The sequence below is a fragment of the Leucopleurus acutus genome (assembly GCF_964270905.1).
Source record: "Leucopleurus acutus genome assembly, chromosome: 15".
Taxonomy (NCBI): Eukaryota; Metazoa; Chordata; class Mammalia; order Artiodactyla; family Delphinidae; genus Leucopleurus; species Leucopleurus acutus.
In genome coordinates, this window is record NC_139157.1 from 79,247,737 (window position 1) to 79,274,126 (window position 26,390).

Here is a 26,390-nt window from a genome sequence, read left to right on the forward strand (position 1 = left end):
TTGTTGTCACTGTGTGCCTTCCAGCACACGGCTCTGCCAGCCCTGAATGAACCCTGACCACTTCTCCTGAACGGGGTATTCTTCTAGGAGTTGAAATTTCTCTCTCTTTAAAAAAATTAATTAATTTATGGCTGCGTTGGGTCTTTGTTGCTGCATGCGGGCTTTCTCTAGTTGCGGCGAGTGGGGGCTACTCTTCATTGTGGTGTACGGGCTTCTCATTGCAGTGGCTTCTCTTGTTGCGGAGCACGGGCTCTAGGCACGTGGGCTTCAGTAGTTGTGGCACGTGGGCTCAGTAGCTGTGGCTCACGAGCTCCAAAGCACAGGCTCAGTAGTTGTGGTGCAAGGGCTTCATTGCTCCGCAGCACGTGGGATCTTCCTGGACCAGGGCTCGAACCCGTGTCCCGTGCATTGGCAGGCAGATTCTTAACCACTGCGCCACCAGGGAAGTCCTAGGAGTTGAAATCTCTGAAGGGGAAAAGCCATGGCTATTCCAATCGAGGCTGAAATTCAAAAATGACAAAAAAAAATTATATATATATATATATATATATATATTATATATATATATATATTTTTTTTTTTTTTTGCGGTACGCGGGCCTCTCACTGCTGTGGCCTCTCCCGTTGCAGAGCACAGGCTCCGGACGCGCAGGCTCAGCGGCCATGGCTCACAGGCCCAGCTGCTCTGCGGCATGTGGGATCTTCCCAGACCGGGGCACGAACCCGTGTCCCCTGCATCGGCAGGCGGACTCTCAACCACTGCGCCACCAGGGAAGCCCTGTTTTATTTATTTTAACGTTGTTTTTTTTTTTTTTTTTTGATGTGGGCCATTTTAAAAGTCTTTGTTACAATATTGCTTCTGTTTTATGTTTTTTTGGCCTCAAGGCATGTGGGATCTTAGCTCCCCGACCAGGCATCAAACCCGCACCCCCTGCATTGGAAGGCGAAGTGTTAACAACTGGACCGTTAGGGAAGTCCCTGACAAAATATTTGAAAACAATCAGTAATAAAATTAAAACTCTTGGTTGGCTATTAGGTAACTTCATAATTCAAGGCCGTGATAGTTTAATTTAGCATAGGTCTCTATCTTCATCTTCCCTCCCTCCCCCCTCAACCAATGATTTGACAGATGCTTAGTGTTTGTCATTTCCTCTTTTTAATTTTTGTGTTCCTGTTGAAATGAACTTTAGTATATGCCCAGCTTTTCAAACTACCAGGCAATGCGGTCTGTGGTGGGTGCTGGAAATCACAAGGCCGACCGCTGTTGGAGGCTGACTATTATCATTGTTGGGGGATTTCTATGAAGTAACTGTACTGAGTAAGGTTACATTTTTAGCTGATTTTTCCTAGGGTGTCATAGTCTGTAGTGCTTCTGGCTGGCAGCACCAAGAGGTAGGCTGTTTTGAAATATTCCTTTAAGTGAGATAATTTTGTATAGTCCTTATTTTTTAAATAATTTAATTCAGTTGGCTGCACTGCGCGGCTTACGGGATCTTAGTTCCCTGACCAGAGATCCAACCCAGGCCCACTGCAGTGGAAGTGCAGAGTCCCAACCACGGGACCGCCAGGAAATTCCCGACAGAGTCCCTAGCTGCAGGCTGAGAGTTTTTTCTCAGGTTTAGTTTTAGTTCCACCATATCTCTCTTTGATGAACACTGCCCAAACTTATATTAATAGTATTAGAGCACCTGAAAGAGTATAAATCAAGAGTTTATAACTGTTTTTTCAGATCCACAAAAAGCAGTTATAATCTCTCTCCTATTCATAAATTAATGACAAAGCTATAATAACCTAATAAGATTAACAGGTGCTAAATAGAAATACATCTTGGAGCAGAGCCGCCGCCTTGACGACGTGCTGGGATGGCTGCGAGGACCCCGCTGCTCGTGGCTCGGTGGCCCCAGGAGGGGGATTTGGGGGGACGTTCCTAGCAGCTGTCGAAACCATTTGCTTCGGGGCTCCTCCCTGTTTGTCCCCTGCTCGGCACTGGCTGCCAATGTACGCTTTTCCTTGGTGGAACGGAAAGATGCCTCCAAACGAGCTGACGAGGTCCAAGACCGAGTCCACCGGTGTGCGCCCGGCAAACTGCTTTTTTGAGCATGAAGTGCTATTTGGGCATTTTGCCAATTGGTTCTGACATGTGTCTAACATTGAGGACCGTTTGTGTTGGGAAGTGCACTTAGAGGAAGCTAGCTTGATGAAATACTGTTTTCAGAATTCTGACCCTGAGAGAACAAAAATACGCCTAGGAGAAAGCTTGAAGTTAACTCTTATCATGTCCTTAAAATACAAAGCCCACTTTGCCTGAGACTTCAGCCTTGGGTTAATTAGTGGAACTTCAGAAGATGTTTGGGTTTATTAAACACGTATCTTGTACCACATTAAAGAGAAATTATGCTATGAGAAAGATGTTAAGTTTTTAAAGGTTATGGAATATGTTCATAAGTTTGCCAGTCAGTAAATGCTGGTATAACAGTTCAATTACTTGTTTCTTCATTTTGTTAAGGCTTTTAAGGGTTAAAAATTGTAATATGTAATTAAAGCTATTAAAAATGATAAGGGAAGCATTTCACTGTGTAAAGCAAGTAGGATATGTGTCGTCGGCAAGGGAAGGTATAAAGAATGGAGTTGGGGCTTCCCTGGTGGCGCAGTGGTTGAGAGTCCGCCTGCCGATGCAGGGGACACGGGTTCGTGCCCCGGTCCAGGAGGATCCCACATGCCGTGGAGCGGCTGGGCCCATGAGCCATGGCCGCTGAGCCTGCGCGTCTGGAGCCTGTGCTCCGCAACGGGAGAGGCCACAACAGTGAGAGGCCTGCGTACCGCAAAAAAAAAAAAAAAAAAATAGGAGTTTTTTGTTTGTTTGTTTTTTGTTTTTTACTTATTTTTATTTTTGGCTGCATTGTGTCTTTCTTACTGTGCACGGGCTTTCTCTAGTTGCCGCGAGCGGGGGCTACTCTTGGTTGCGGTGTGCGGGCTTCTCATTGTGGTGGTTTCTCTTGTTGCAGAGCACGGGCTCTAGGTGCACGGGCTTCAGTAGTTGTGGCACACGGGCTCAGTAGTTGTGGCTCACGGGCTCTAGAGCGCAGGCTCAGTAGTTGCGGTGTACGGGCTTAGTTGCTCCGCGGCATGTGGGATCTTCCCAGACCAGGGCTTGAACCTGTGTCCCCTGCATTGGCAGGCGGATTCTTAGCCACTGCGCCACCAAGGAAGCCCAAGAATGGAGATATTTTTGTTGAGGAAAAATGATGGTAATAATTTTGTCCTAGAGCTGTTTGTTTCTGGATGGGGCAAACTAAGGGACAAATCATATGGATATAAAAAGTGATAAAACGTTTGTGAAAAAAGGGAACTTTGAGAAAAGAATTTTGTACATTGTCAGGAGCGATTAAGATTAGATTGGATTTAATTAGGTAAATAAACTTTGTTACTAATAGTAAGCTAAAAAAAATACATCTTATCTCCTATCTATACTCTTGTATTGATTAAAAGTCTTCTATGAATAGAAAGCTATAACTGCCTATCTTCAAGTCTGTCTGTATTACGTAAATGTTGATCAGTTTTGGGCAATCTATCCATAGCTGCCTGTCTTTGCTGAGTGGTCTTCACAAATCTGAGCAGATTGATGATGGCAGCAGGTGTCACTCCAGGTATACGACTGGCAGCCCCAATCTAGGAATTAAAAACCACAAGAGAAACATAAATAAGCTATGTCAATTTTAAGCAAATCTATTTTCCTCCTGCTAACAATCTGTATGTTACAGTTTACGAAATATTTTTAAAACTATTATCTTAATGTATCTTCAAAATAACTCAGAAAGTAGATAAAAGAAATGTGGTTATTATTAATATCTTCATTTTACAAACGGGAAACTGAGGCTCAGACATTAAAATGAGTTGTCCAAGATCTTGTAACTAACAGATGTTAGAGTACCTAACCTTTTCTCTTCATTAAACTAATCTAACGTCACTAGCAGTGTGTTGGGCAGCACTCTATAATTAATCTCAGTAATATTTCTGTGGTGTATTTTTACAGTGAAATGTATGAATTATTCACTCCAAGTGGTATAAAGACCTCATATCAGTTCAGGTCTGTTTTGCCACCAAATGAGTCTGTAGCAGGCATTTGTCAGAGCTTTTTGTATTTTAGAATTTTGGATAAGAGGTGAACTCCGATGACCAGTTCTGTGCAATCCAATTTTCTGTGATAATGTAAATTTTCTATAACATTTGCACAGTAAAAATGCACTGTCCAATATGGTAGCCAATAGCCTATTGTAGCTACTGAGCACTTGAAATGTGGCTAGTATGACTGAAGAGTTGAATTTTTAATTTAATTTTAATTAATGTCAATGGCCGCATTTGGCTAACGGCTATCATACTGGGCAGTGCAGCCCGTGAGTATCCACAGAAACATAACCCAGTATGAATACGATACAGTTATAAAACTTAGAGCCTCTTTGCCCACTTTCCACAATGACTTTTACTAAGAACAGCATGTTAAGTTCATGAACACCATGAAATCACTCCTCCCTTTAAAAACTATTTTTTTTAAAAATTTTTGCAGACTATGGTTTTGTTAAGTGCCCCTTTATTTTTATGAACCATTACCAAAACCAAAACCAAAACAAACACAACCCACTTCCCATTAAACTATGATACATCATCAATTTTTAAGACACAACCCAGTTTCAGAGATGTTAAAATGTGTGTCTCAGAATCAATAAATACAGCCTACCAGTCTTTAAATATTTGTTATTACAAGTCCAATATTATATACTATAAAGTTTTTACCAGATGTTTACAGCTGGGTGCACGTGCACTCACGCAAATGCAAAACACACATAGACACACACACACACACAAGCAGGAGCATGGGGTGGGGGGCCTCTTTGGCCCCCTTATTCCTCCTAGTGGCTCCCAACACACCACTATGGAATCCCTAGGGCGGGGATTCAAGTAGTGATTTGAAAACGACTGATATATATTCTATTTTAACCTAAAGTAGTTTCTTTTAAGTCATGCATATATACAAGTTTGCACTGACAGTTTAGCGCAAGGTTGGGCCTAGAGGATAATTATAATCAACCCAATTCTTGACTTCCAGTTACTTATTTAGACTAAGCTTTTTCATCTCATAAAAATATACTGACATCTGTCATACAAAGAGAATATGAAAATAAGAGATTAAGCTTTTTATGATGAAATAAAAATTAGTTATGTGGCCACTGTAAATCCAGGTTTTAAAAATTAAAGCTCTGGCTCTTTATAAACCGTTCCTATCCACTGCCTGTTTTCTTACCGTCTGTGGGCGACTGAAATGTAGCTTCTCTCGAACTTCATGGGACAAAGACACATCCCTGAGAGTCAAATAATCTAGGTCTTTTGGCAGTTGGAGAGCTTCATCTCGCTGAACTTCCTTTATTTCTTGTTGCTGATGGAACAATACTGATTCATATGTGGCTGGTGAACAAAATTAATTATGATATGCAGATTACATTAACAACTTCCATTTTTAGTTTCTTACAATTTACAGAGAGCTTTTGCATACATGATCTCAGTACCATGAGACAGGTGGGGAAGGTGTTCCCTTTCACAGATGAGCACATTGAGGCTAAAATAAAGAGAGGGAGTATCTTGCGTATTAACTACAACATTCTGTATGGTAGTTTATTCCATGTCCTTTTCATTTCAAAAATCTAGAAAATTAAAAGTAAAAAAAGAAATTGCTTTCCTTCTCAGTACAAATTTTGGTGGAACGTTTCCTTCAATAGGCCGTAGGTTTGAATTTTAAGTCCTAAAGATGTTTCTCCAAGGGCTTCCCTGGTGGCGCAGTGGTTAAGAATCTGCCTGCCAATGCAGGGGACACGGGTTTGAGCCCTGGTCCGGGAAGATCCCACATGTCGTGGAGCAACTAAGCCCGTGAGCCACAACTACTGAGCCTGCGCTCTAGAGCCCGCGAGCCACAACTACTGAAGCCCATGCGCCTATAGCCCGTGCTCCGCAACAAGAGGAGCCACCACAATGAGAAGCCCGCGCACCACAACTAAGAGTAGCCCCCGCTCGCCACAACTAGAGAAAGCCCGCACGCAGCAACAAAGACCCAACACAGCCATAAATAAATAAATAAATATTTTTTAAAAAGATGTTTCTCCAAGAAGATGGTTTTCTAAATTATGTCCATATAAAGCTGTAATTTAAAAAAGTAGATCTTCTTAGGTGATAACCTAATTTAAATAATTTAACTAAGGTGTTATTCAGAAGTCAGGAAGATAATTCAAAAATTATTTTGTAATTAAAGCATTCTGTTCTTAGAAAAGTAAATCCAAAACCTGTTTTAAAACCTAAATTGAGGTGGTCATTCTGTCTGTTTAAGAAAGCAAGTCTTCCCTAAAGGTTCTGGCAGTATCTGCTTCCATCACTCGACTGGCAGCCAGAAAATCTCAGCTCTGAGCCTGGCTCTGCCAGTAAACTACCCTCTAACTATGGACACATCATTATCCTTCTGGGCCTCAGCTGCTTTATCTAGAAATGTTAAGGGATGACCCGGAGGACTTATGATGGTCTTTATGACAACAAAGGATAGTTGTGAGGTGCACAGGCCTCATAGTCAGACATGCTAGGTTTAAATCCCAGCTCTGCCACTCACCAATTGTGTGATGCTGGGCAAGTTATCACTTACTTATCTCTAAAATTAAGACATAATGCTAATAGCTATCCTTCATAGGACACTTTCAAGTATCAAATGAAATAATGCATGTGATTAATACAATATATAACAAATTAGTACAACAAATTGGAATGAAATTTTATGACTCATGCATAGACTCTTTATAGGATCACAGAATATAAATGAAGAGGTAATGTATATGTTAAAGATATATTTAATCTTTCAAATAATGTATACAGCAAAACATTAGAAATAACTATAAAAAAGAATCTGAAACTAATTTCTGCCTCGCAGTTTCTTGAAGAAACTTGTCTAGTGGAGGATCCAGGCAGTGATTTGAAAACCACTGATATGTGTTACTTTTTAACTTAGTGTAGTTTCTTTTAAGCCATGGATAGAAATTAGAGTCTTTATATATGCCAGAGTCTTTAAAGAACAAGGCAAAACAGTAGCTACTCCATGGCTGAAGTCAGGGTTTCCTATAAACAAGTTAAAGATAATTATTCTGGATGATTTATTGGACAAAACAAAACTGCAAACCAAGTTTAAAGTATAACAGCTAGATGCTAACAGCCTAAATGTTCAATAAAGTAATTTTTACTCAATAGAAAGGTCATGGTGTTGAGATAAAAGGTTAACAATATTCCTTACACATTAGCAAATGACTAGGGTCTGGTCATTTGGAAGAATGATAGGTAGCACTTGGGTCATCCTATATATGCAGCCGAAGTATAGCAAGGTGACCTCTCTGGAACTGAAAGAAAATTATCACTGCTAGAAGGAATGCAGCATTCTTACCACCTTCGCTGGTCCCCAAGGAGCTTAAAGTCCTTTCCTGTTTGAACAATCCATCATTATCCTGCTTTTCCTACCCTTCTCCCCCATCTCATTCTGTTCCCTGCCTTTTTCTCCACATAATTTTCCACTGGAGGAAAAAAATCTATCACAATGCAGAAGCTAACGTTATTCTCAGTATTTGTTTATCTTTGAAATTTTTTTAAATAAAGAAAAACTTTAAAAGAATTCAGTGCAACTCCAAAAGTCACATGTGACCTTGATGGTCAATATACTGACGAAGAGTATGAGAGCACACCAAATGTTATAATAATGTACAAGGGCAGACTGTGGATTTCTTTGCCTGATACAAAGTAAGTATTTGTTAATGGAAGAGTATTTCAATATATTGTCAAAGCCAAAGATAGCATTAGTTTTCTCATTATTAGAACATTAAAATGGGGAAAATGTAGGGACTACCCTGGTGGTCCAGTGGGTAAGACACTGCACTCCCAATGCTGGGGGCCTGGGTTCGATCCCTGGCTGGGGAACTAGATCCCGCATGCATGCCGCAACTTAGAGTTCGCATGCTGCAACTAAAGAATTCCACATGCTGCAACTAGAGATCCCGCGTGCCACAACTAAGACCTGGTGCAGCCAAAATAAGTGAATTAATAATAAATTAATTAATAAATATAAAAAAATAATAAAGATTACTTTCTTACAACAGGCAAGTTTACAAGTCTGGAACACACCTTGATCATGTTTGCATTAGATCTTATAATTTAGCAGCAGGGTGGAGGAGGGAAAAAAAAATCTAAAGAAAAAGGGTGGGGGGAATGTTAAAAAAAAAGGTTAAAATATTAAAAAAGGGGGGTTTTTGTTGTTTTTTTTTAAAGGAGAGCTCTACAGTAGCACTTCCCAAACATGAAATATACACACAAATCATGTAGGAATCTTGTTAAAAAGCAGATGCTCACTCAGTGGGTCTGGGGTGGAGCCTGAGATTTTGCATCCCTAGCATGCCCCCACATGTTGCAATGCTATCTGGGAACCCCACTCTGAGTGGTTAGAGCCTAAGATGATGCTGGTCCTATGGTAATAATGGCTCCTCTTGACAGAGAGCTCTTTGTGGATCTGCCATCCATTCACAATTTGCACGAAAGGGAAGGGGAACATACAGACATCCTAAGTAAAAAAATATTTTCTACCTTCTATTTTCAGTCTTTCAGCTAGCTCTCTACATTTGGTGTACTTCCTCAAGGGCTCTGGAACAGCCTTGGCCAGCAACTCTATGTCAACTTCCTCATACTTCAGAACATCGAGAGCTCTACAAATACATAAAAGTTTCATTAACACAGGGGTCCATATTATATCAAGCAGATTAAGAGCAAGATACCCTGAAAATAATACAAATCTCAGAATAAATAATATCAATATATTTCTAATTCTTCCCAAGTACAGTGAGCAAACGCAGCAGCAACTGCAACACAGTAGGACCTCAAGAAGATTAGCATGTGATTCTCCTCAACTCCCTTCCTTTATCATGAGGGATAAGTTGCTGGTAGCACTGCAATAATCTACTTGTCCTCCCTTTCTTGTAAGGACAGAATATCCTCTGATAACAAGGGTTTGATTGAACTCCATAAGAATTTACATCTAAGTCACATTAAGCCCACGTCCTGTGAGTGTGTTTGCACGTGTGCTTGGAACCAGCTGAAGATCTCCTGGCTTGCTCTCCAAGACTGCAAAATATCCGCAGTTTCCTTCTCATTTTGTTTGGTTCTCACAAGGCCTCACTGATCCGTACAGTTTCCCTTAATTTTATTTTTGTTTATGTTGAGCTTTCCCTCTTTTAATAGATTGCTTTTTTGATCAACTCTGTCCACCCAAAACCAATTAAACCAATTAATTATCTAGGCAACAGAAAGTCAGCTCTGCCCATCCTGGGGTCCCAAGTTCTTCCAGGCCTCCCAGATGCCTTCTTTACAGCTCATCCTATCACCAGGGTCATGCATCACCACCCTCTACAGATGCCTGACTCATCTCTTCCTCAGACAGCCTAGGAAAGGCTAGACACCCTCTCTCCACAAGGAGCTGTCGACTTTGTTGTGCTCCACGAGATGAATTATGTCAACTAATTTCAGAGGCCTCATCAGATAAGCTAGAATGAAACCAAATAACCCTAAACTCCAAAAGGAAAGGGGTTGTCCTTTCAGAAATGAGTGATAGAACATGCTGGAACACACCTCCTAACGACTAACCAAAAAAACAGCTACCATGGAATCTTGCAGGATAGTGACCTCAAAGAAAAGCCTGTGACCATTTAACTTTTAAAAAGGTTTTAAATAATTTGCTTATAAGGCTTGGAGCTGTTTGCAGGCCCAAACTTCAAGACCAGCTTTGAATGAAGCCTAAGCCTCGGAGTGCAGAGGTCTGGCCCAGAAGGACAAGCTAGCACACTTCCACAGAACACAAGAGACAGCTTCTGCGCTACCTGGCAGGTCAATGCGTTTCCCTGTGATCATGACAGGAGATGTGTGTGCACATGCACCTGTGGATCTCTTCTGTCAAAATGCCAGCTCGAAGTCCAGTTCAACTTCTCAGGCCGGCACAGAGCCCACCACGTGTGCCGTAGATGCAACACATGTCCTTTGCCCAAGTTTCTATCTTTTTAGCTTTACATATCTAGGAACTGATAAAGTGGGTTCTTTTAGGGAGGCTGAACCCTCGACTATAAATATTCTGCTGAAATCAAATGAGGCCCGGTCACTGTCACCACTTCCTTCTGAAATGAAAGACACCTGAATAAACAAGGAAAGCATTTGGCCAAATTACCGTTTTTTAAAAAAATCACCTTAACAAAATGGCTACTCATGTGATTAGTTAGGTAAAAACATAAAACTGACAGCCTCCTTTTTCATATTTTTATTCATCAGTTCGCATTTTAAACTGTGTTGAAAAAAATCACTTCCCATGCTCTCACTATGACCTCAATCCACGTTAGTCACATTGAATGTAAATTCTAATTATACAAAATTTGAAATAGTGCAATATTTGATCTAAACAAAGCATAATGTTATAAATTCTTTTGCAAAGTTTGAAATAATGTGAACCCTCTTAAATTTACACAAACAAATAGCTGGACAGCTGAGCGAATTATAAAACTATGTTTATACTACTACCATCTCCCGGTACCACTTAGCTGGTAAACAAATACATCCAGCACCCTTATTTGTGAACCAGGCTGTCTTTCCTGTGAATGAGATCCCCTGGTTTGGGTGACTACTATACAGGTTATTTATTACTTACTGTTACTATAACTAAAAACCTGCTTACTATCCTCTAACCATGGTGCCAGTGCTTTGCGAAATTCCCGTGAAAATGAAAATCTGGGAACAGAAATTGTAAACGATAAAACACTGTGATGACATGAAAGCCAAACAAAGACATGCTATGTCTGGCTGTTAGTTAAGGGGAGAGCACTTGGAAAGATTAGAGATAATAAGAAGTAGCATTAAAATGGGTATACCTTTAAGTCCACAGAATCCCTCACAAGGAAAACAGGGGTTGGAAATAAAGGAAAACTATAAAGGAAAAACATACTGGAGACACAGTTGCAAGATCAAGCCAGCATGTGTGCTTCTAAGATACGATGATAGTAGATATATGCCTTCTGAGCATCCCACACCCCCGATTAGCTTACATTTTTTAAATGGGAAAAAGCAGTGGTGAAAGATGCAGATTTTGAATTATGCAAGGTTTTTAGGAACATACCTCTGAAGCAAAAAAGCTCTATATTAATGCCCTTTAGACTTAGAGTCCATATAACCAGAATGGTAAAAACAAGGACAAAACCCTAAAATGTAGCAAGGGACTCTTCAATTAAGTCCAAAGAATTTATAACACTATGCTTAAAGTTTCCCTGCTATACCTCACAGGCAAGATGAGACCACTCCAATTGCTCCCTGCCTAAAAAAGAAAGCAGATCACTCTATTTCTTGGTTTGTACCCCCTAAATCTTAGGCAAGCCAGAAGAACTCAGTGGGAGCCACAGAGAAATTAAATAAAAAATGAAAATAATTTAGAATCGTATATATTGTCATTAATGAATAAAGAGATAAGTTACATCTAAAGGATCCCGAAAAGAAGCAAATATAATAGCTGCATTCATTTAAAACGTGCAGGTAGGGAATTTATAGGTAATATCTCTCTGAAATGATTTCATTTTTCTTTAAAAAGTAAGAAAGGCGCTTCCCTGGTGGCGCAGTGGTTGAGATTCCGCCTGCCGATGCAGGGGACACGGGTTCGTGCCCCGGTCCGGGAAGATCCCATATGCCGCGGAGCAGCTGGGCCTGTGAGCCATGGCCGCTGAGCCTGTGCTCCGCAACGGGAGAGGCCACAACACTGAGAGGCCCGCGTACCGCAAAAAAAAAAAAAAAAAAAAAAAAAGGTCTACATTAAAAATGCATACCTGAGAGGTAGACTTTTACCAATACTTATAGAAGCCTCTGGGATTAAGTTTTTCCATTTAGAACTTGGAAACTCAATGGATTTTAGCACAGAAATGCCTTCTTCTAAAGAAGACTTCATCCAAGTAGCTCTTTCATATCGTTGTTGGGACACACAACCAGCTTCCTTGTACCCTAGAAGAGGGAGGGAGAGACTATAATGAAAGAGGTCTTAAAGGAGAGGAAATCTGGTTGCAAGACTCAGTGAAGAGTTACCTCGGAACGTGAGCCTGCTGTCGGCGTTATCAGGACGCAGTGACAAGCGGAACTCAGCTCGGCTGGTAAACATGCGGTATGGTTCGTTGGTACCCAGTGTGGTGAGGTCATCAATCAAGACTCCTATGTAGCCTTCTGTTCGGCTGATGACAAAAGGAGGCTTGTGTCTGACCCGAAGACTTGCATTGATTCCAGCTATCACACCCTACAAGAGGACTGAAATGTTTAAAAGGCCATTATGAACTGAACAAAGAGCTATCCTATTCAGATACTACCTGGAAAAAATGGCTCAGGAAGTGAGAAAGCAGGCCCTGCCCAGCAGGGATAGAACAAAGACAGAAAATGTGGTCCATATTCAGAAACAGAATCTGGGTAATGTACCAGTTTAGAATGCCATGATTCATTGTTTTAAAAAATATCTAATATTCCTAATAAACCTAGGTGGGCTAATCTTTTTTTAAAAAATCCACTTGTAAGACTTCTTTTAGCCTTTCCCTACTTACAAGTAACAATGACATAACTTTCTGCTTAAAAAGGAATAATAGGGCTTCCCTGGTGGCGCAGTGGTTGAGAGTCCGCCTGCTGATGCAGGGGACACGGGTTCATGCCCTGGTCCGGGAAGATCCCACGTGCTGCGGAGCGGCTGGGCCCGTGAGCCGTGGCCGCTGAGCCTGCGCGTCCGGAGCCTGTGCTCCGCAACGGGAGAGGCCACGGTAGTGGGAGGCCCGCGTACCGCAAAAAAAAAAAAAAAAAAAAGGAATAATAATAGGGTAATTTTCAATAAAGTTAGTTTAAAAGAACTAAATTTTCTTTTTTTTAAATTTCAGAAGCAATATAATAAATCTAATCAAAATACGCTATTGGATCTAGGAGCTCAGAAAAGAGTAATAAAGGCACAGTGGTTTTAAAACCCTGTTGTATACTCTGAAACAGAATAAGTCTTCTATTGTAGTTCTGAGTTGTATCTAAGCTCTATACAGCTATCATAACAGACATCAAGAGGAGGAACACCAGTTAAATAGTCCTTTTCTGTTCAGTAACATCTGAACAACCTCTTACTTGAGCTGCAGCTTCCTCATAACCAGTAGTGCCATTTATCTGTCCAGCAAAGAAGAGCCGCTGCACCAAATGGGTCTCGAGAGAAGGAGTGATCTGACGGGGGTCCAAGTAATCATACTGAACACCATAGCCTGGCCAAAGAATAAATGGTAAAAAATAATAAAAACAGTGCTGGATTTGCCTCAAGGTAGAGATGCAAAGATTATCATTAAATGCTCTTTAAAAGCGAAGACTATTTTAAACGCACAGATGTTGGGCTTTGTGTTCTGAGGCTCTAAGCAATCATGACTGTGGCTAAGATCTCCTCACCATCTGCTAAGCAGTGCTGAGCTCAGACTGAAGGGCAGCTGGCATTCTCTTTACCTGGCTGAATCATTTTAGCTTTCTCCAAGCCTCTGATGCATGTGATCATTTTCTCTTGTAATTCAGCTGGCAGTGTCACAGATAACCCTTGCGGATAGATGAGGTCAGAATCCAATCCTTCAGGTTCCAACCAAACCTGATGCAGACGGTTTGGGAAACGCAAAACCTTTGATTCAATGGAGGGACAGTATCTAGAAAAAGACATTGAAATTTAAAAATTTAATGAAACAAACAAAAGAGGGTTGACATTGTTCCTTACAGTAATTGAGCACTGATATTTTGTCCTTACCGGGGTCCTTTTGTAGTTTCCTTAACGTGACAGTTAAGGTGAAGGTTCTCAAGGACAATCTCATCCACTTGAGGGTTGGTGTGAGTCAAGTAACATGGCAGCTGATCTTCTGGCTAAAACACAGGAACTAGTTACAACATTGTTTTGCCTCTCTATTAGTTTGCCTATTATTCAAATAAATGCCACACATGATATGCACTTACTTTTATAGATATTAAATCTATGCATAATGCCAAATGCTAATGGTGAAGTATGCTTGTTAAAAACAACCCAAAAGATGAACCTAAATTTACGCAAGCCTCCAGATCAACAGTTTACGGGAAATACAGAGGATGCAGGAACATGTTTAAGGCACCAGAGGGTTGAAATCAGACAAATCTAGAATGTAGGAAACTTCAGAAAAGAAATGACTCGGTTTCTTCCACATATAAGTGTAAAAAAAAAAGGGGAACTATTATAAGACATATTATCCAAAGTCCAAAGTCATGTATGGACCTCATTTGGTTCTTCGTTCAAATAAAACAACTGTAAAAAAAAACATTTTAAATAAACATTTAAAAACAACTATAAAAACTAGGGAAAATTGAGCACTGAATATCAGATGATGTTAAAAAATTATGTTCTGCTATGTGTGATAATAGTACTATGTCGATTTTTAGAAAGTCCTTATTTGTTAAAGACATGTACCAAAGTGTATCTGAGTGAAATGATGTGATGTCTGGGATTGTTGCTTTAAAACTAAGCAAGAACAAAGTATTGAGGAAGGTGAACCAGGAATGTCAAAACAGGGAATTCCTTAGTGGTCCAGTGGTTAGGACTCCACACTGCCGCTGCAGGAGGCACGGGTTCAATCCCCGGTCAGGGAACTGAGATCCCACAAGCTGTGTGGCGTGGCCAAAAATAAAATATAAAACTAAAAAACAAAAAGTTTGGGCTTCCCTGGTGGCGCAGTGGTTGAGAGTCTGCCTGCCGATGCAGGGGACACGGGTTTGTGCCCTGGTCCGGGAAGATCCCACAGGCCGCGGAGCAGCTGGGCCCGTGAGCCATGGCCGCTGAGCCTGCGCGCCCGGAGCCTGTGGTCCGCAACGGGAGAGGCCACAACAGTGAGAGGCCCACGTAATGCAAAAACAAAAACAAACAAAAAAAAGTTTAAAAATATACACACTAGGAAAGTATCATCATGATTTACATTTTACCAAAGTGAAAATATAAAAGTCACTTGCTCAAAATAACAACACTTGGAGCCACTCATCAGGGTAACACTCACCAGAAACTAGGACCATCAAATATTAGCCCTTAATTCTAAACACACAATATAGTTTTTTGTGTTTTAAATTCAAAGGATAGGTAGAAGTTGCCTATATCTTCAAAAGTATCAGTGCCATTAAAGACTGAGGAACTGGGACTTCCCTGGCGGCGCAGTGGTTAAGAATCCGCCTGCCAGTGCAGGGGACATGGGTTCAAGCCCTGTTCCGGGAAGATCCCACATGCCGCGGAGCAACTAAGTCCGTGTGCCACTATTGAACCTGCGCTCTAGAGCCCGCGAGCCACAACTACTGAAGCCTGCATGCCAAGAGCCCGTGCTCCACAAGAGAAGCCACCACAATGTGAAGCCCGTGCACTGCAACGAAGAGTAGCCCTTGATCGCCGCAACTAAAGAAAACCTGTGTGCAGCAACGAAGACCCAACGCAGACAAAAATAAATGAATAAATAAATTTATTTAAAAAAAAAAGACTGAGGAACTGTTGCAGATTAAAGAGAAATGAAATTAAATGCAATATGTGATCCTAGATTGGAAAAAAAAAATGTTGGGACAAAAAAAGTATTGGGACAATCAACAAAATCTATGGATTTTGTATTAGATAACAGCACTGTGTCAATGTTAAATTCCCCAAATTTCATCACTGCATTGAGGTTATAAAAGAGGATGTCTATAAAAAAAAAAAGAGGATGTCTTTGAGCTTAGTTGAGATGCAGACTGAAGTATTTCGAGGTAAAGGGTCATAATCTCTGTAACTTTTAAATGTTTCTGGAAAAGAAAAAAGAGTAAAAATAAATGTGGGGGGCTCCCCTGGTGGTGCAGTGGTTAAGAATCCGCCTGCCAATGCAGGGGACAGGGTTCAAGCCCTGGTCCAGGAAGATCCCACATGCTGCAGAGCAACTCAGCCCGTGCGCCACAACTACTGAGCTCGCGCACCCTAGAGCCCGTGCTCTGCAACGAGAAGCCACCGCAATGAGAAACCCGCACACCTCAACAAAGAGTAGCCCCCGCTCGCCGCAACTAGAGAAAGCCCGTGCGTAGCAACAAAGACCCAACGCAACCAAAAATAAATAAATTTAAAATAAATAAATGTGTATATTACTGTTTTATACATTAAATATATACATGTATCTATTCTCTATATATGGAGAGAGGGCAAAATATTAACAATGGGTGAATTTCAATGGTTTATAGGAGTTTCACAGTCTTACAACTTTTCTGAAACTATTTCAAGAAGTTTAAATAGGCAAAGTTATCAAAGTAATGAAATTTAAGAATTTATGGGGAAATACCCAAGTAGCCAAATCAGCTAATCCTTTTAAAGATCCCTTTTTTGCACGCTAATAGTGAAGAAAAGTGAATTGCTACCAAAAAAAAAAAAAAAAAAAAAAATGGTTAGTCTATATCCTCTGTTTAAAGCCAGCCAGATTTTCACAAATGATCTCACCTTGATCCACACTGTCTCATTGATAAAGCTGAACGGTATGGATGGATTATCTGGTGTCTGCTTGTTTAGAATGCTGAAATTAATGGATTCTTTGGCGATCCGGGGCGGAGTCCCAGTCTTCAATCTTCCCACCACAAACCCCAACTTCTCCAGAGTCTGAGCCAACCCTATGGAAGGCTGATCCCCTAAACGTCCTGCTGGATGCATCTCCAATCCAATTACAATCATGCCTCTCAGAAACGTCCCAGTAGTTAGAACCACACTCTCCGCATACACTGTACTTCCATCCACTAAAGGATAGGAAACAAAATAAAACTCAGGTTCTAATCGTTACCATGGATCAAATTGGAACGTGACTATTTTGTAGTAAAACTACGGAAAAATTTTGTCTTTAGAAACTTGAAAACGATTTTAAATCAGTAAGAAGCCTATATGTTATCAATCTCAAGAATCCAAGAAAGCTGGGATGGACAGCATAATGTATTCTCACCGACACACATGCTCCTAAAACCTTGTCAGCACTGAATAGTCTCAGGTAATTTTTCTTTTTTTTTTTTACAAGCTGTTAATGAAAATAAGCCTTATTACATCGAGTAATAAATAAAAAGATGCAAACAGCTCCATTTTCTTCCAGATGTTTGGATCAACTTACAGGAAAGGCAGAACTGAAATCTACATACAGTCTCGGGAGAAATTTCGGGATCCTTGTTGGGTTTGGTTTGGGAGGTTGCTCTTTCTTCTGGATTTATAACTTGTGCATTTTTATTTATTTATTTATTTTTCGCGGTACGCGGGCCTCTCACTGTTGTGGCCTCTCCCGTTGCGGAGCACAGGCTCCGGATGTGCAGGCTCAGCGGCCATGGCTCACGGGCCCAGCCGCTCCGCGGCATGTGGGATCTTCCCGGACTGGGACACGAACCCACGTCCCCTAGCATCGGCAGGCGGACTCTCAACCACTGCGCCACCAGGGAAGCCTTCAGGTTCAGTCTTTTGACAAGACCATTTAGGTGATTCTGGGTTCTAAAACTGGGTTTTAAAATTGACTTCAAAGCACTAATAGTCATGCAAATGCTTAAGCAAAAAAGAAATTACATTAAGCAGAATCTACAGTGTATGGGAAACGAGGGGACCAGCTACTAGTTAAGTGTGCTGTCAAGTCCGCACTACAAAAAAAAACCCCTTCAAGTTGTATCAGCTTACGAAAAGGAACAAAGAACAATGCGGGTAACATAAATGTATTCAAAAGAGGAGAATGAGACACTGGTATCTTGGAGGCAAACTAGTCTGCTGTAAGGTAATTTTTACGTGCCTCTTCTGAATCAATGCTTTGAAAAACAACAACACCTGGGTAGTTCCTCACTATTTAAAATGTAACTCCCCATTGGGCTTCCCTGGTGGCGCAGTGGTTGAGAGTCCACCTGCCGATGCAGGGGACACGGGTTCGGGACACGGGTTCGTGCCCCGGTCCGGGAAGATCCCACATGCCGCGGAAAGGCTGGGCCCGGGGCCATGGCCGCTGAGCCTGCGCGTCCGGAGCCTGTGCTCTGCAACGGGAGAGGCCACAGCAGTGAGCGGCCCGCGTACCGCAAAAAAAAAAAAAAAGTTAAAATGTAACTCCCCATCAACCACAAAATCTTTCCTCAATCTTTCAGGCTGTAGATTCGGAGCCTGGTGAACCACGGGAGGGGCGGGGGGGAGGAGAAACAAAACTGTTGCCATTTTGAAAACAAAGTTTCATCCTAACAGGGGAGATGAACTACTGTAACTTCTCCTCTCCGAAGAAGACAGAAAACCTTCCAGGCTCACGAGGCAGCTAGGACCCGGCCTTCCGTTCCGTTTCTGCCAAGCACTCCCGCACCAACCCTCGTGCGTGGATGATGCCGCGTTTCAGGCTCTCCATCGCGCTCCAGCTGCCCGCGGAGAGGGGTCTGACCTCTCTCCCCAGCTCTGCGATGATGGCCAGCAGCTCCGCGTATTTGCTCTGGGGCACCTGGCTCTTCCCAGTTTCCTGGGCGTAGCCCAGAGATGGCGGCCCGTAGTCACTCAGCAGCTGGCGGTACTGGGAAGACGTCGCCATACTGGTGGAGGGCGGGTGGATGCTCCCAGAGGCGCTGAGGGAGGCGGCGGGCATGTGCACGGTCAAGTTCGGGCTGTGAGACATGCCCCCCCCCCCCCCCCCCCGAGCGGCGGGGCGCGGCGGGGCCCGGCCCCGGCGTCCGCGCACCCGCCCAGCTCCCACGCACTTTTTGTTGTTCTCAGTTAATTTTTTAAATTAATTAATTTTAGACTTCTGGTTAAATATGACAGACCACCTCACATGATTTCTTCTTCCTCTTGAAACTCCAAGAAAATGAAATAAAGGGGCAAAAAAGATATAAAACCACAGGACAAGTAATGGGAAAGAATTTATCAAAAGATGAGAAATTTCAAAATATTTTCAGAAGATAGAAAGTGGTTGCAGTGGGGAGGGAGTTTGGGATTAACATATTCACACTGCATATAAACTAGATAATCAACAAGGACCTACTGTATAGTATAGCACATGGAACTCTACTCAATATTCTGTAATAACCTACAGGGGAAAAGAATCTGAAAAAGAATGGATATATGTATATGTATAACTGAATCACTTTGCTGTACTCCTAAAACTAACACAATATTGTAAATCAACTATACTCCAATATAAAATTAAATTTTAAAAAAGTGGTTGGAAGAGTGATAACTGATTTAGCAGAGGGGAGAAGGCCTTAACTCAAGAACCTCAAGAGAACATACTGATGACAATGAAGCAACTTGCCGTGCCAAGGCTCAGAAACTGGAGGACTGAATATAAGAACTGTAGGAATGAAGCTAGGGGGCTGAAAATGAGAGAAAGAGTTGAAACCTGCATATGAAGGTTTGCCTGCAGACAGATCTACCTTACACTAATCAAACAATATAATCATCAAATCTGGAGGGGAAAGGACGCAGGGGAGAGAAAGGGAAATGAAAATAAAACTAGTAACTGTTCAACAGAGGGAAGTCAGTAAACACTGACAGAAGAAAGAGAAGATTAAGTATATTATACAAAATCATAGTTACTAAGGTAATATACAGGACAAAAACATGAACTTTTAAGAAAGAAACATAGCTCCCTAAAGCAAAGAAAACCAAACACAGATTAAGTGGTTGAAAAAAAAAAAAGTACAGAATAGTGTGTACAATATGCTACTGCTATGTGTGTTGGGGGGAAATATAAACACACACACAGAAAGATCACACCAGAGACGAGCCATACTCCCGAGGAAGGAAACTGGCTGCCTGGGGCACAAGATGAGAGTCCACCTTTTCATTCTACCTTCTTTCATCTCCTTTAAACCGTTTACCATTATATGTATTCCCCATTCAAAAAAAACTAATAAATGTATAATAAAAATTAATTTTAAAATAGGGAAAATAAGTTAATCTCTGTATTTTAAATGATTGAGATTCTTCAGCACAGCCCCTCCTACCATTTTGTTCCTAGAATGCTAGCAGGCGCCAACAGTCCAGTCCCCTGGCAGAAGATGGATTCTTTGCCTGAGGACTAAGAGACACAGATGTTTGGGAGTTCCCAACAAAAAGGCCAGTTCAATCCCTAATCACCAGACTATAGAGTTGCCCAAGCAATAAAATTAACTGTGCACACACAAATCTTCCCATCACTGTTTAAGTGGTTAAGTCTGTAGAGGGAGATAATAGAGAGAAATTGTTTTTACATACAAATTTAAATTCTATTTGATTTTTGTAAAAATTACATGCATGTGTTATTTTAATTTAAAAATTAATATAAAACTCAAATAAAAAACATATAATAATCCTGTAAAATATAAATTAAAAATATTTAAAGTCAGAAATAAGAAATACCAGGAGGAAAATACACAATTATGCAGGCTACAGAGTCCCAAAATAAGATGGTACAGGATGTGAGCTTCGTTGTCAAAATGAAAGGAGAAGTATGATTTTTTATACAGTTTTCCTCATGTATGAACAGAAAACACAATTTCCTAGAATAAGAAAAACATCTCCATACTCTGCTCAAAATCAATTTCTCACATGGAGTTTGATACTATTATTATCATCTGTAGGCAGTACATACCCAAAACAACACCACTGACGCGATATTTCCCAGTGTGCTCAGGCTCTGGTTCTGTAAGAATGAGATCTTCTACAGCTGCCTCCTGAACAGTAAGCAGCGGTGTATTTAGGATTTCTTTCTGTCAAAACAGAAAGCAAGCTGAAACATAACAGTTAAACAATCACTACAATCTTTCCTGTTTCCATGCCCTGTTCTTACCTGCATGTTCTGTTTATAAAGTTTCCTATCAATCTGAGCTCTCAGACCCCAAACAGCTGGTCCCTTGCGCCGGTTTAATACTTTGTAATGTACACCAGACTGGTCACAGATTCGAGAACACAGGCCATCCAAGGCATCAACTTCTCTCATTAAATGCCCCTTTCCAATGCCACCAAAGGAAGGATTACAGGACATCTGACCTAAAGAGAACCGACATAAACAAAATAAATATATTAGTATCTTGCATATAGTGAGTCTTGATAAAACAAAAGAACTTGAAGCAAACACTAAAAATGCTAGAGTTCCAACAGGATGCAAGAGTTATTCAGGGTGGGACTTCCTGGTGGCACAGTGGTTAAGAATCCCCCTGCATTCGAGCCCTGGTCTGGGAAGATCCCACATGCCGCAGAGCAACTAAGTCCGTGCACCACAACTACTGAGCCTGCGCTCTAGGGCCTGCAAGGCACAACTACTGAAGCCCGCGCACCTAGAGCCCGTGCTCTGCAACAAGAGAAGCCACCACAATGAGAAGCCCACGCACCGCAACGAAGAGTATCCCCCGCTCTCTGCAACTGGAGAAGGCCTGCACGCAGCAACAAAGACCCAACACAGCCAAAAATAAATAAAATTTTAAAAAGAGAAAAAGTTATGCAGGGCATCCTGGAAGACACACCATTGCTGAAAGTTTCTTTTGAATCTTTCCCTTGTGCACATTCATTACGTTGCCTTTTCTTCTTCCTTTTCAATGTGACCTTGAAATTCTTACCTCATGAAACCTTCCAAAATCAAGCATAATTTTAAGAAGTCCCTTTGCACTGGTTCACAGTTATAATCAAGTATGTCTTCCATAAATGCCATCTGCTGTTTTCTTTATGCTTATTTTGCAGAAATAATTAAATTATAAGCTTCCTGAAAGTAGAATTCACATTTTATACCTTCTCCTTAAATCCCCCAAGTCTTATGGGAGGTACAGAGTGGGAAAGCTATGTCAACAATCTGCTGATCCGCTGTGGCCAGCTACAAGCCCTCCAAAAGTTTTCATGGTCTCCAGAGGGAGGCTGAATCGTGCTGTGATTAGGAGCATGGGTTAGGAGTGAGCAAGAGATCTGGCTCAGTTCCTAGATTTACCACTTATAAGCTCCATGTGATCTTGGCAAGTTATCTAATATTCTGTACCTCAGCATCCCTACTCTAAAAACAGGGATGACAGCTGCAGTAGATTATTTCCCTCCTTCCTTTGACACAGAATCACTATTTACTTAGGTAAACACTATTCCCTATGAGGCACTGTTTGGGGAGTACGACCTAAATTCAGTTTAGGGGTAAACCTTTATTGATCTAAAGTAATCATGGTAATCCTACTTGCCAGTGTCTGATTTTGTGTCAGAAGACTTTTCTCTTTTGTCGTGAATGCCAAAAAATAGTTTGTCGAAAAGCATTATTTTCCAGGTTAGTAAAAAAGATTTTCTGTCTCTGACTTCATTATTTGCAGATGATATGACTGAATTGAAAGAGGACAATTCCTGCATTCCGTATTCTTATGGAAGTTCAACTTTCTCAGCCAAAGCTATCTTTCTGAGGACAGAAATAGTTGATACTCTACTACATCCAATTACCTTAAAAAAATGAGACTTTGATTTTAAGATAGAACTGTCATTTATTAAGCTCATCTATTAATATAAGAGTTATTAAAATATCTCCGAAATCTATTTATTTAAAAAGAAACTTTAGGTCATATTATATTGGTATAAATACAATGGGTATTTTTATAGGATATTAATGACTACTTAATGAATATGGGTTTTGATGGGAATTCCTTTATCCTTGACAGAACTACATTACTTATACTATTTAATGATCATCTTAGTTCAATACTTTTTTGTTCATTAGATTTTTTAAATTGTTATTCCTGGTTTTTACTCGGGTAATCATACAGCCTCGCTCCAAAAGAATCGCTGTTAACAGTGCATATTTCTCCACAGTTATGAGCTGAATGGTCGTTTTAAAAAGTATTTCACTACACAAAGCACAGTGAACATTTCAGTTACTATTCACTCTTAAGCAAAATGCAAGAGGAAAGACATAGGCATGCATAATTTACAGGATAATGTCCTAGCTAGTATCTAAGATGATGCTAGAGAGGAGTCTTCTTTAAATTACGGCCGTCCAACCACAGCCTGTAAGTGCAAAAAAGCACTGTCGGGTCGTCCTAAGCACAAAACTGGGGAATAAACATTCAGTAGGAATACAGAATGCAATAAAAAAGTACCCTCGTTCTTCAAAAGGGCTTCACAAAATCTCGAGAAAAACACAATGGTCATTTAATAAACGAGTACTAATAATGTTAATTCACTTAAAAAAATAAATTTATTTATATATTTTTATTTTTGGCTGCGTTGGGTCTTGGTTGCTGCGCATGGACGGGCTTTCTCTAGTTGCGGTGCGCGGGCTTCTCACTGCGGTGGCTTCTCTTGTTGCGGAGCACGGGCTCTAGGCGCGGGGGCTTCAGTAGTTGTGGCTCACGGGCTCCAGAGCGCAGGCTCAGTGGCACCTGGGCTCAGTAGTTGTGGCTCACGGGCTTAGTTGCTCCGCGGCATGTGGGATCTTCCCAGACCAGGGATCCAACAGTGTCCCCTGCGTGGGCAGGCAGATTTTTAACCACGGCGCCACCAGGGAAGTCCTAATTCACTCTTTAACCAAAGCAACAAGCTAGTAAAGGGCAAATGGCAACAATGAAATAAGGCATCAGCCAGTATTCCTACAGTTTGCCCTTTTCTCAAGGCACCCCCTCTCCCCAACCCCCAGGCCCCCGCACCCTCCCCACTAATTACTTTTCGGCAGCAGCACAATCCACGGTCCACAGAATGGCCCCTAGTCTTAGAGCTCTGGCCCGGGCCCGCTTGATCTGCGAAACACAAATCAGGCTAAAACCACAGTCGGCAGGATTCTCACCAGCCTTAAGGGAGGGAAAAGGTTGCCCACATCCCAGGCACTGGGAGGGGGCGGAGGAGGACACTGGCTTCTTGCGTCCTAGGCAAAACCGCGCTACTCACCGATGGTGTCCACTCGGTGCGTGAGCAGCAGAGTCCGGGAGCCGCACCGAGCGGCGGCGGCAGCGGCTTCTGTCCCCGCATGTCCTCCGCCGATGACTACCACGTCGAAGTGCGGAGTCCAGGGCGCCGCGCCGTCACCGCTGAACCGGGAAGACGGATGGTGCTGTTTGGTGAGTGAAGCCGCGACCCAGCGCCCACAGCCTCGGAAGGATAACATGGTTGGAGAAAGGCCGAGTCTTCAACTCTGAGCCTGACACGAGCGAGGGGGCAACATTTAGATGAACGTCTTCAGGGAGCAGCCATCTTGTTCTGATGTCACAGCGTAGCGCGTCTACGTCCAGCGTCGCCGCTGATTGGCAATTTGGCGAAACTTTACTGATGAAACAAGACCCGGCAGCCGTGCAGGTGGCCAGCGAGGTGTGTGCCTCCTTTCTTGGTTGGCGCACGCTGTTTGATTCCATATGGTTCTGGATTGGGGGGACTCCTACTCCGTCATCTTTTGTCCTTTTCAGCGAATTGCTGCCCTGACCACCAGGTGACCACCTACAAACAAGAATTTGAATGACTGCTTTATCAGATTCTTTGAACTTTCTGGTGCGGCTATCACCTTGACTTCTGTTTACGAAGACTAGAGTCTGAATAGGAATCGATTTCAAAGGCCTTCAAATGTATTTGTGGATGAAAGATTCATGATGGCTAATTAGGTGAATGGAAGGGTTGAAGGTTAAATGTCCAGCCTTTTGCAGTTGGTATTTTTAAAACCTTCTGTATGGTTAGGCCGCTGGAGGTAGCTGTTCTCTTGCTCTCTGTACATCCCCTGCTTAACCGGTTCCTGCCTCACCTACGCCCGACTCACATGACTGACCTTCCTACATACTTGCCCCAGGCCCTAGCTAGTGATAGCTTAGCAAAGGGCTGGCGAGGGGGCGTGCCCCTCGGCTGGTTTCCCTGGTAATGAGTCGACCTGTAGTTACTTACCCCTATAATTGCTAACCTCCCTCTGCCCCTGGGAGCACAGACTGCCCTGTGTCCTGCCCGCCTTCCGCCGTACACAGTGCGGTGTCACTCTAGGACCTTGATTCAGACAGGTAAGCTCCCCCTATCCATTAAACCATTGATGTCTCTGTTGCTGACTGCGGGCTCTTTCTTCGGTCTTGAAGCTGGGCAAGTAGAGGCCTTGCAGGCATGGGGGAGCAGACAAACATCTTTCTTAGAGAGGAAACTTTTGACTGGTTAGATAGTGAAACAGCCCATGTGGCAGTTTAATTGTTCTGATTATTAACATCTATCGAATGCATAATTTTTTTCTTATTACATTACTAATAAGCATTCTTTATGCACAATTTAAAGCTTCCAGAAATACAAAACTTTGAGAGTTAAGGAACCCGTAACTTCCATCAGGCCTTCCGGCCCTCATCTCCATAATAATTGTCAGCATTTTGTTGCTAATGCCTCCTAGTGTTTCATACTTATACTAATGCTACTATTATTTTGCATGTATAATACTGATTATATTGCTTTTCAGTTTGCTTCTTTTTTAAACGATGTATTTTTTTACTATCTCTATGCCAGTATATATGAATCTATCTCACTTTTTAGTATTATAGTCAGTTGTTTATGTGAACCATAGTTTATTTAATCAACTCCAATTACTGAGCATTTGGATTGTTTCTGTTGACTGAAAAAAAATGCACAATCCAAAAGTTGAGAGTTATGTTTTATTTAGCAGACATTCTGAGGACTTCAAGCCTGGGAGACAGCATCTCAGATAACTCTGAGAGACTGCTCCATAGAGGTGGGCGTGGGGGAAGCCAGGATATATAGGAGTTTTTGCACCAAGGGCAGGTACAAGTTGGAACATCAAAAGATTATTGTTAATTAAAGAAAGCCAGACATCTCAGGTTACTAAAATTAGCACTTTTCTATGTATGGGAAGATGCAAAGTCTTGGCTCACTGAAATCATTCCTTAGATATTCACCTCAGCTGTCTGGGGCCAGTATCCTGTGTTCTCTCATCCTGAGTCTCCTCAGGGTGCACCGTTGGGGGGTGGGTGGCTGCAGCAGTTGATTGCTAGGTTATGGGCATTCCTGGTTTCCATCCTGAGTTCCCTCAGGGCTCACTGTCTGGGCTTGTGGGCTTGATGGCTGCAACATCCTTTGTTTACCAACATGGCAGGCAGCATTCTTAGTTCACGTTTCTAATTTTTTGATATTATGATCATCCTTGTACATATATCTTTTAAAAATTATGGAACTTTTTATTTTTGGCTGCGTTGGGTCTTCGTTGCTGTGTGCGGGCTTTCCCTAGTTGCGGCGAGCGGGGGCTACTCTTCGTTGCGGTGTGCGGGCTTCTCATTGCGGTGGCTTCTCTTACTGCAGGGCACGGTCTCTAGGCGCACGGGCTTCAGTAGTTGTGGCTCGTGGGCTCTAGAGCG

General features: G+C 42.0%; 2 protein-coding genes across 3 annotated transcripts; both read right to left on the bottom strand.

The window, feature by feature from the left end:
- Positions 1–3,206: 3,206 nt before the first annotated feature.
- MTO1 (mitochondrial tRNA translation optimization 1) lies at positions 3,207–24,246 on the bottom strand. Of its 2 annotated transcripts, none has more exons than XM_082856044.1 (12): positions 23,956–24,246; positions 20,903–21,102; positions 20,705–20,822; positions 16,588–16,877; positions 13,879–13,991; positions 13,590–13,780; positions 13,227–13,357; positions 12,168–12,372; positions 11,915–12,086; positions 8,652–8,770; positions 5,299–5,459; positions 3,207–3,668 (listed from the first exon to the last, which is right to left on the bottom strand). In XM_082856044.1, exons 1-12 carry the CDS (start codon positions 24,170–24,172, stop codon positions 3,507–3,509), a joined length of 2,079 nt encoding a protein of 692 aa, XP_082712170.1. In that variant the 5' UTR covers positions 24,173–24,246; the 3' UTR covers positions 3,207–3,506. The 2 variants fall into 2 exon arrangements, with proteins under 2 accessions (XP_082712170.1, XP_082712171.1); XM_082856045.1 differs by having other exon boundaries at positions 13,227–13,397; positions 13,564–13,780.
- On the bottom strand, positions 18,327–19,388 carry LOC309972378 (cyclin-dependent kinase 2-associated protein 1-like). Its single transcript, XM_082856046.1, has one exon. It carries the CDS (start codon positions 18,746–18,748, stop codon positions 18,401–18,403), a length of 348 nt encoding a protein of 115 aa, XP_082712172.1. The 5' UTR covers positions 18,749–19,388; the 3' UTR covers positions 18,327–18,400.
- Positions 24,247–26,390: the final 2,144 nt, after the last annotated feature.

Bases quoted from the DNA above. Each gene is read 5' to 3' on its own strand.
- MTO1 (XM_082856045.1), bottom strand. From the start codon at position 24,172: ATGTTATCCTTCCGAGGCTGTGGGCGCTGGGTCGCGGCTTCACTCACC. The intron at 21,103-23,955 runs GTGAGTAGCGCG...GGTTCTCTTTAG, and splicing joins GCACCGAGTGGACACCATCG to GTCAGATGTCCTGTAATCCT. The intron at 20,823-20,902 runs GTAAGAACAGGG...CTGTTTTGACAG, and splicing joins TTTATAAACAGAACATGCAG to AAAGAAATCCTAAATACACC.
- LOC309972378 (XM_082856046.1), bottom strand. From the start codon at position 18,748: ATGTCTCACAGCCCGAACTTGACCGTGCACATGCCCGCCGCCTCCCTC.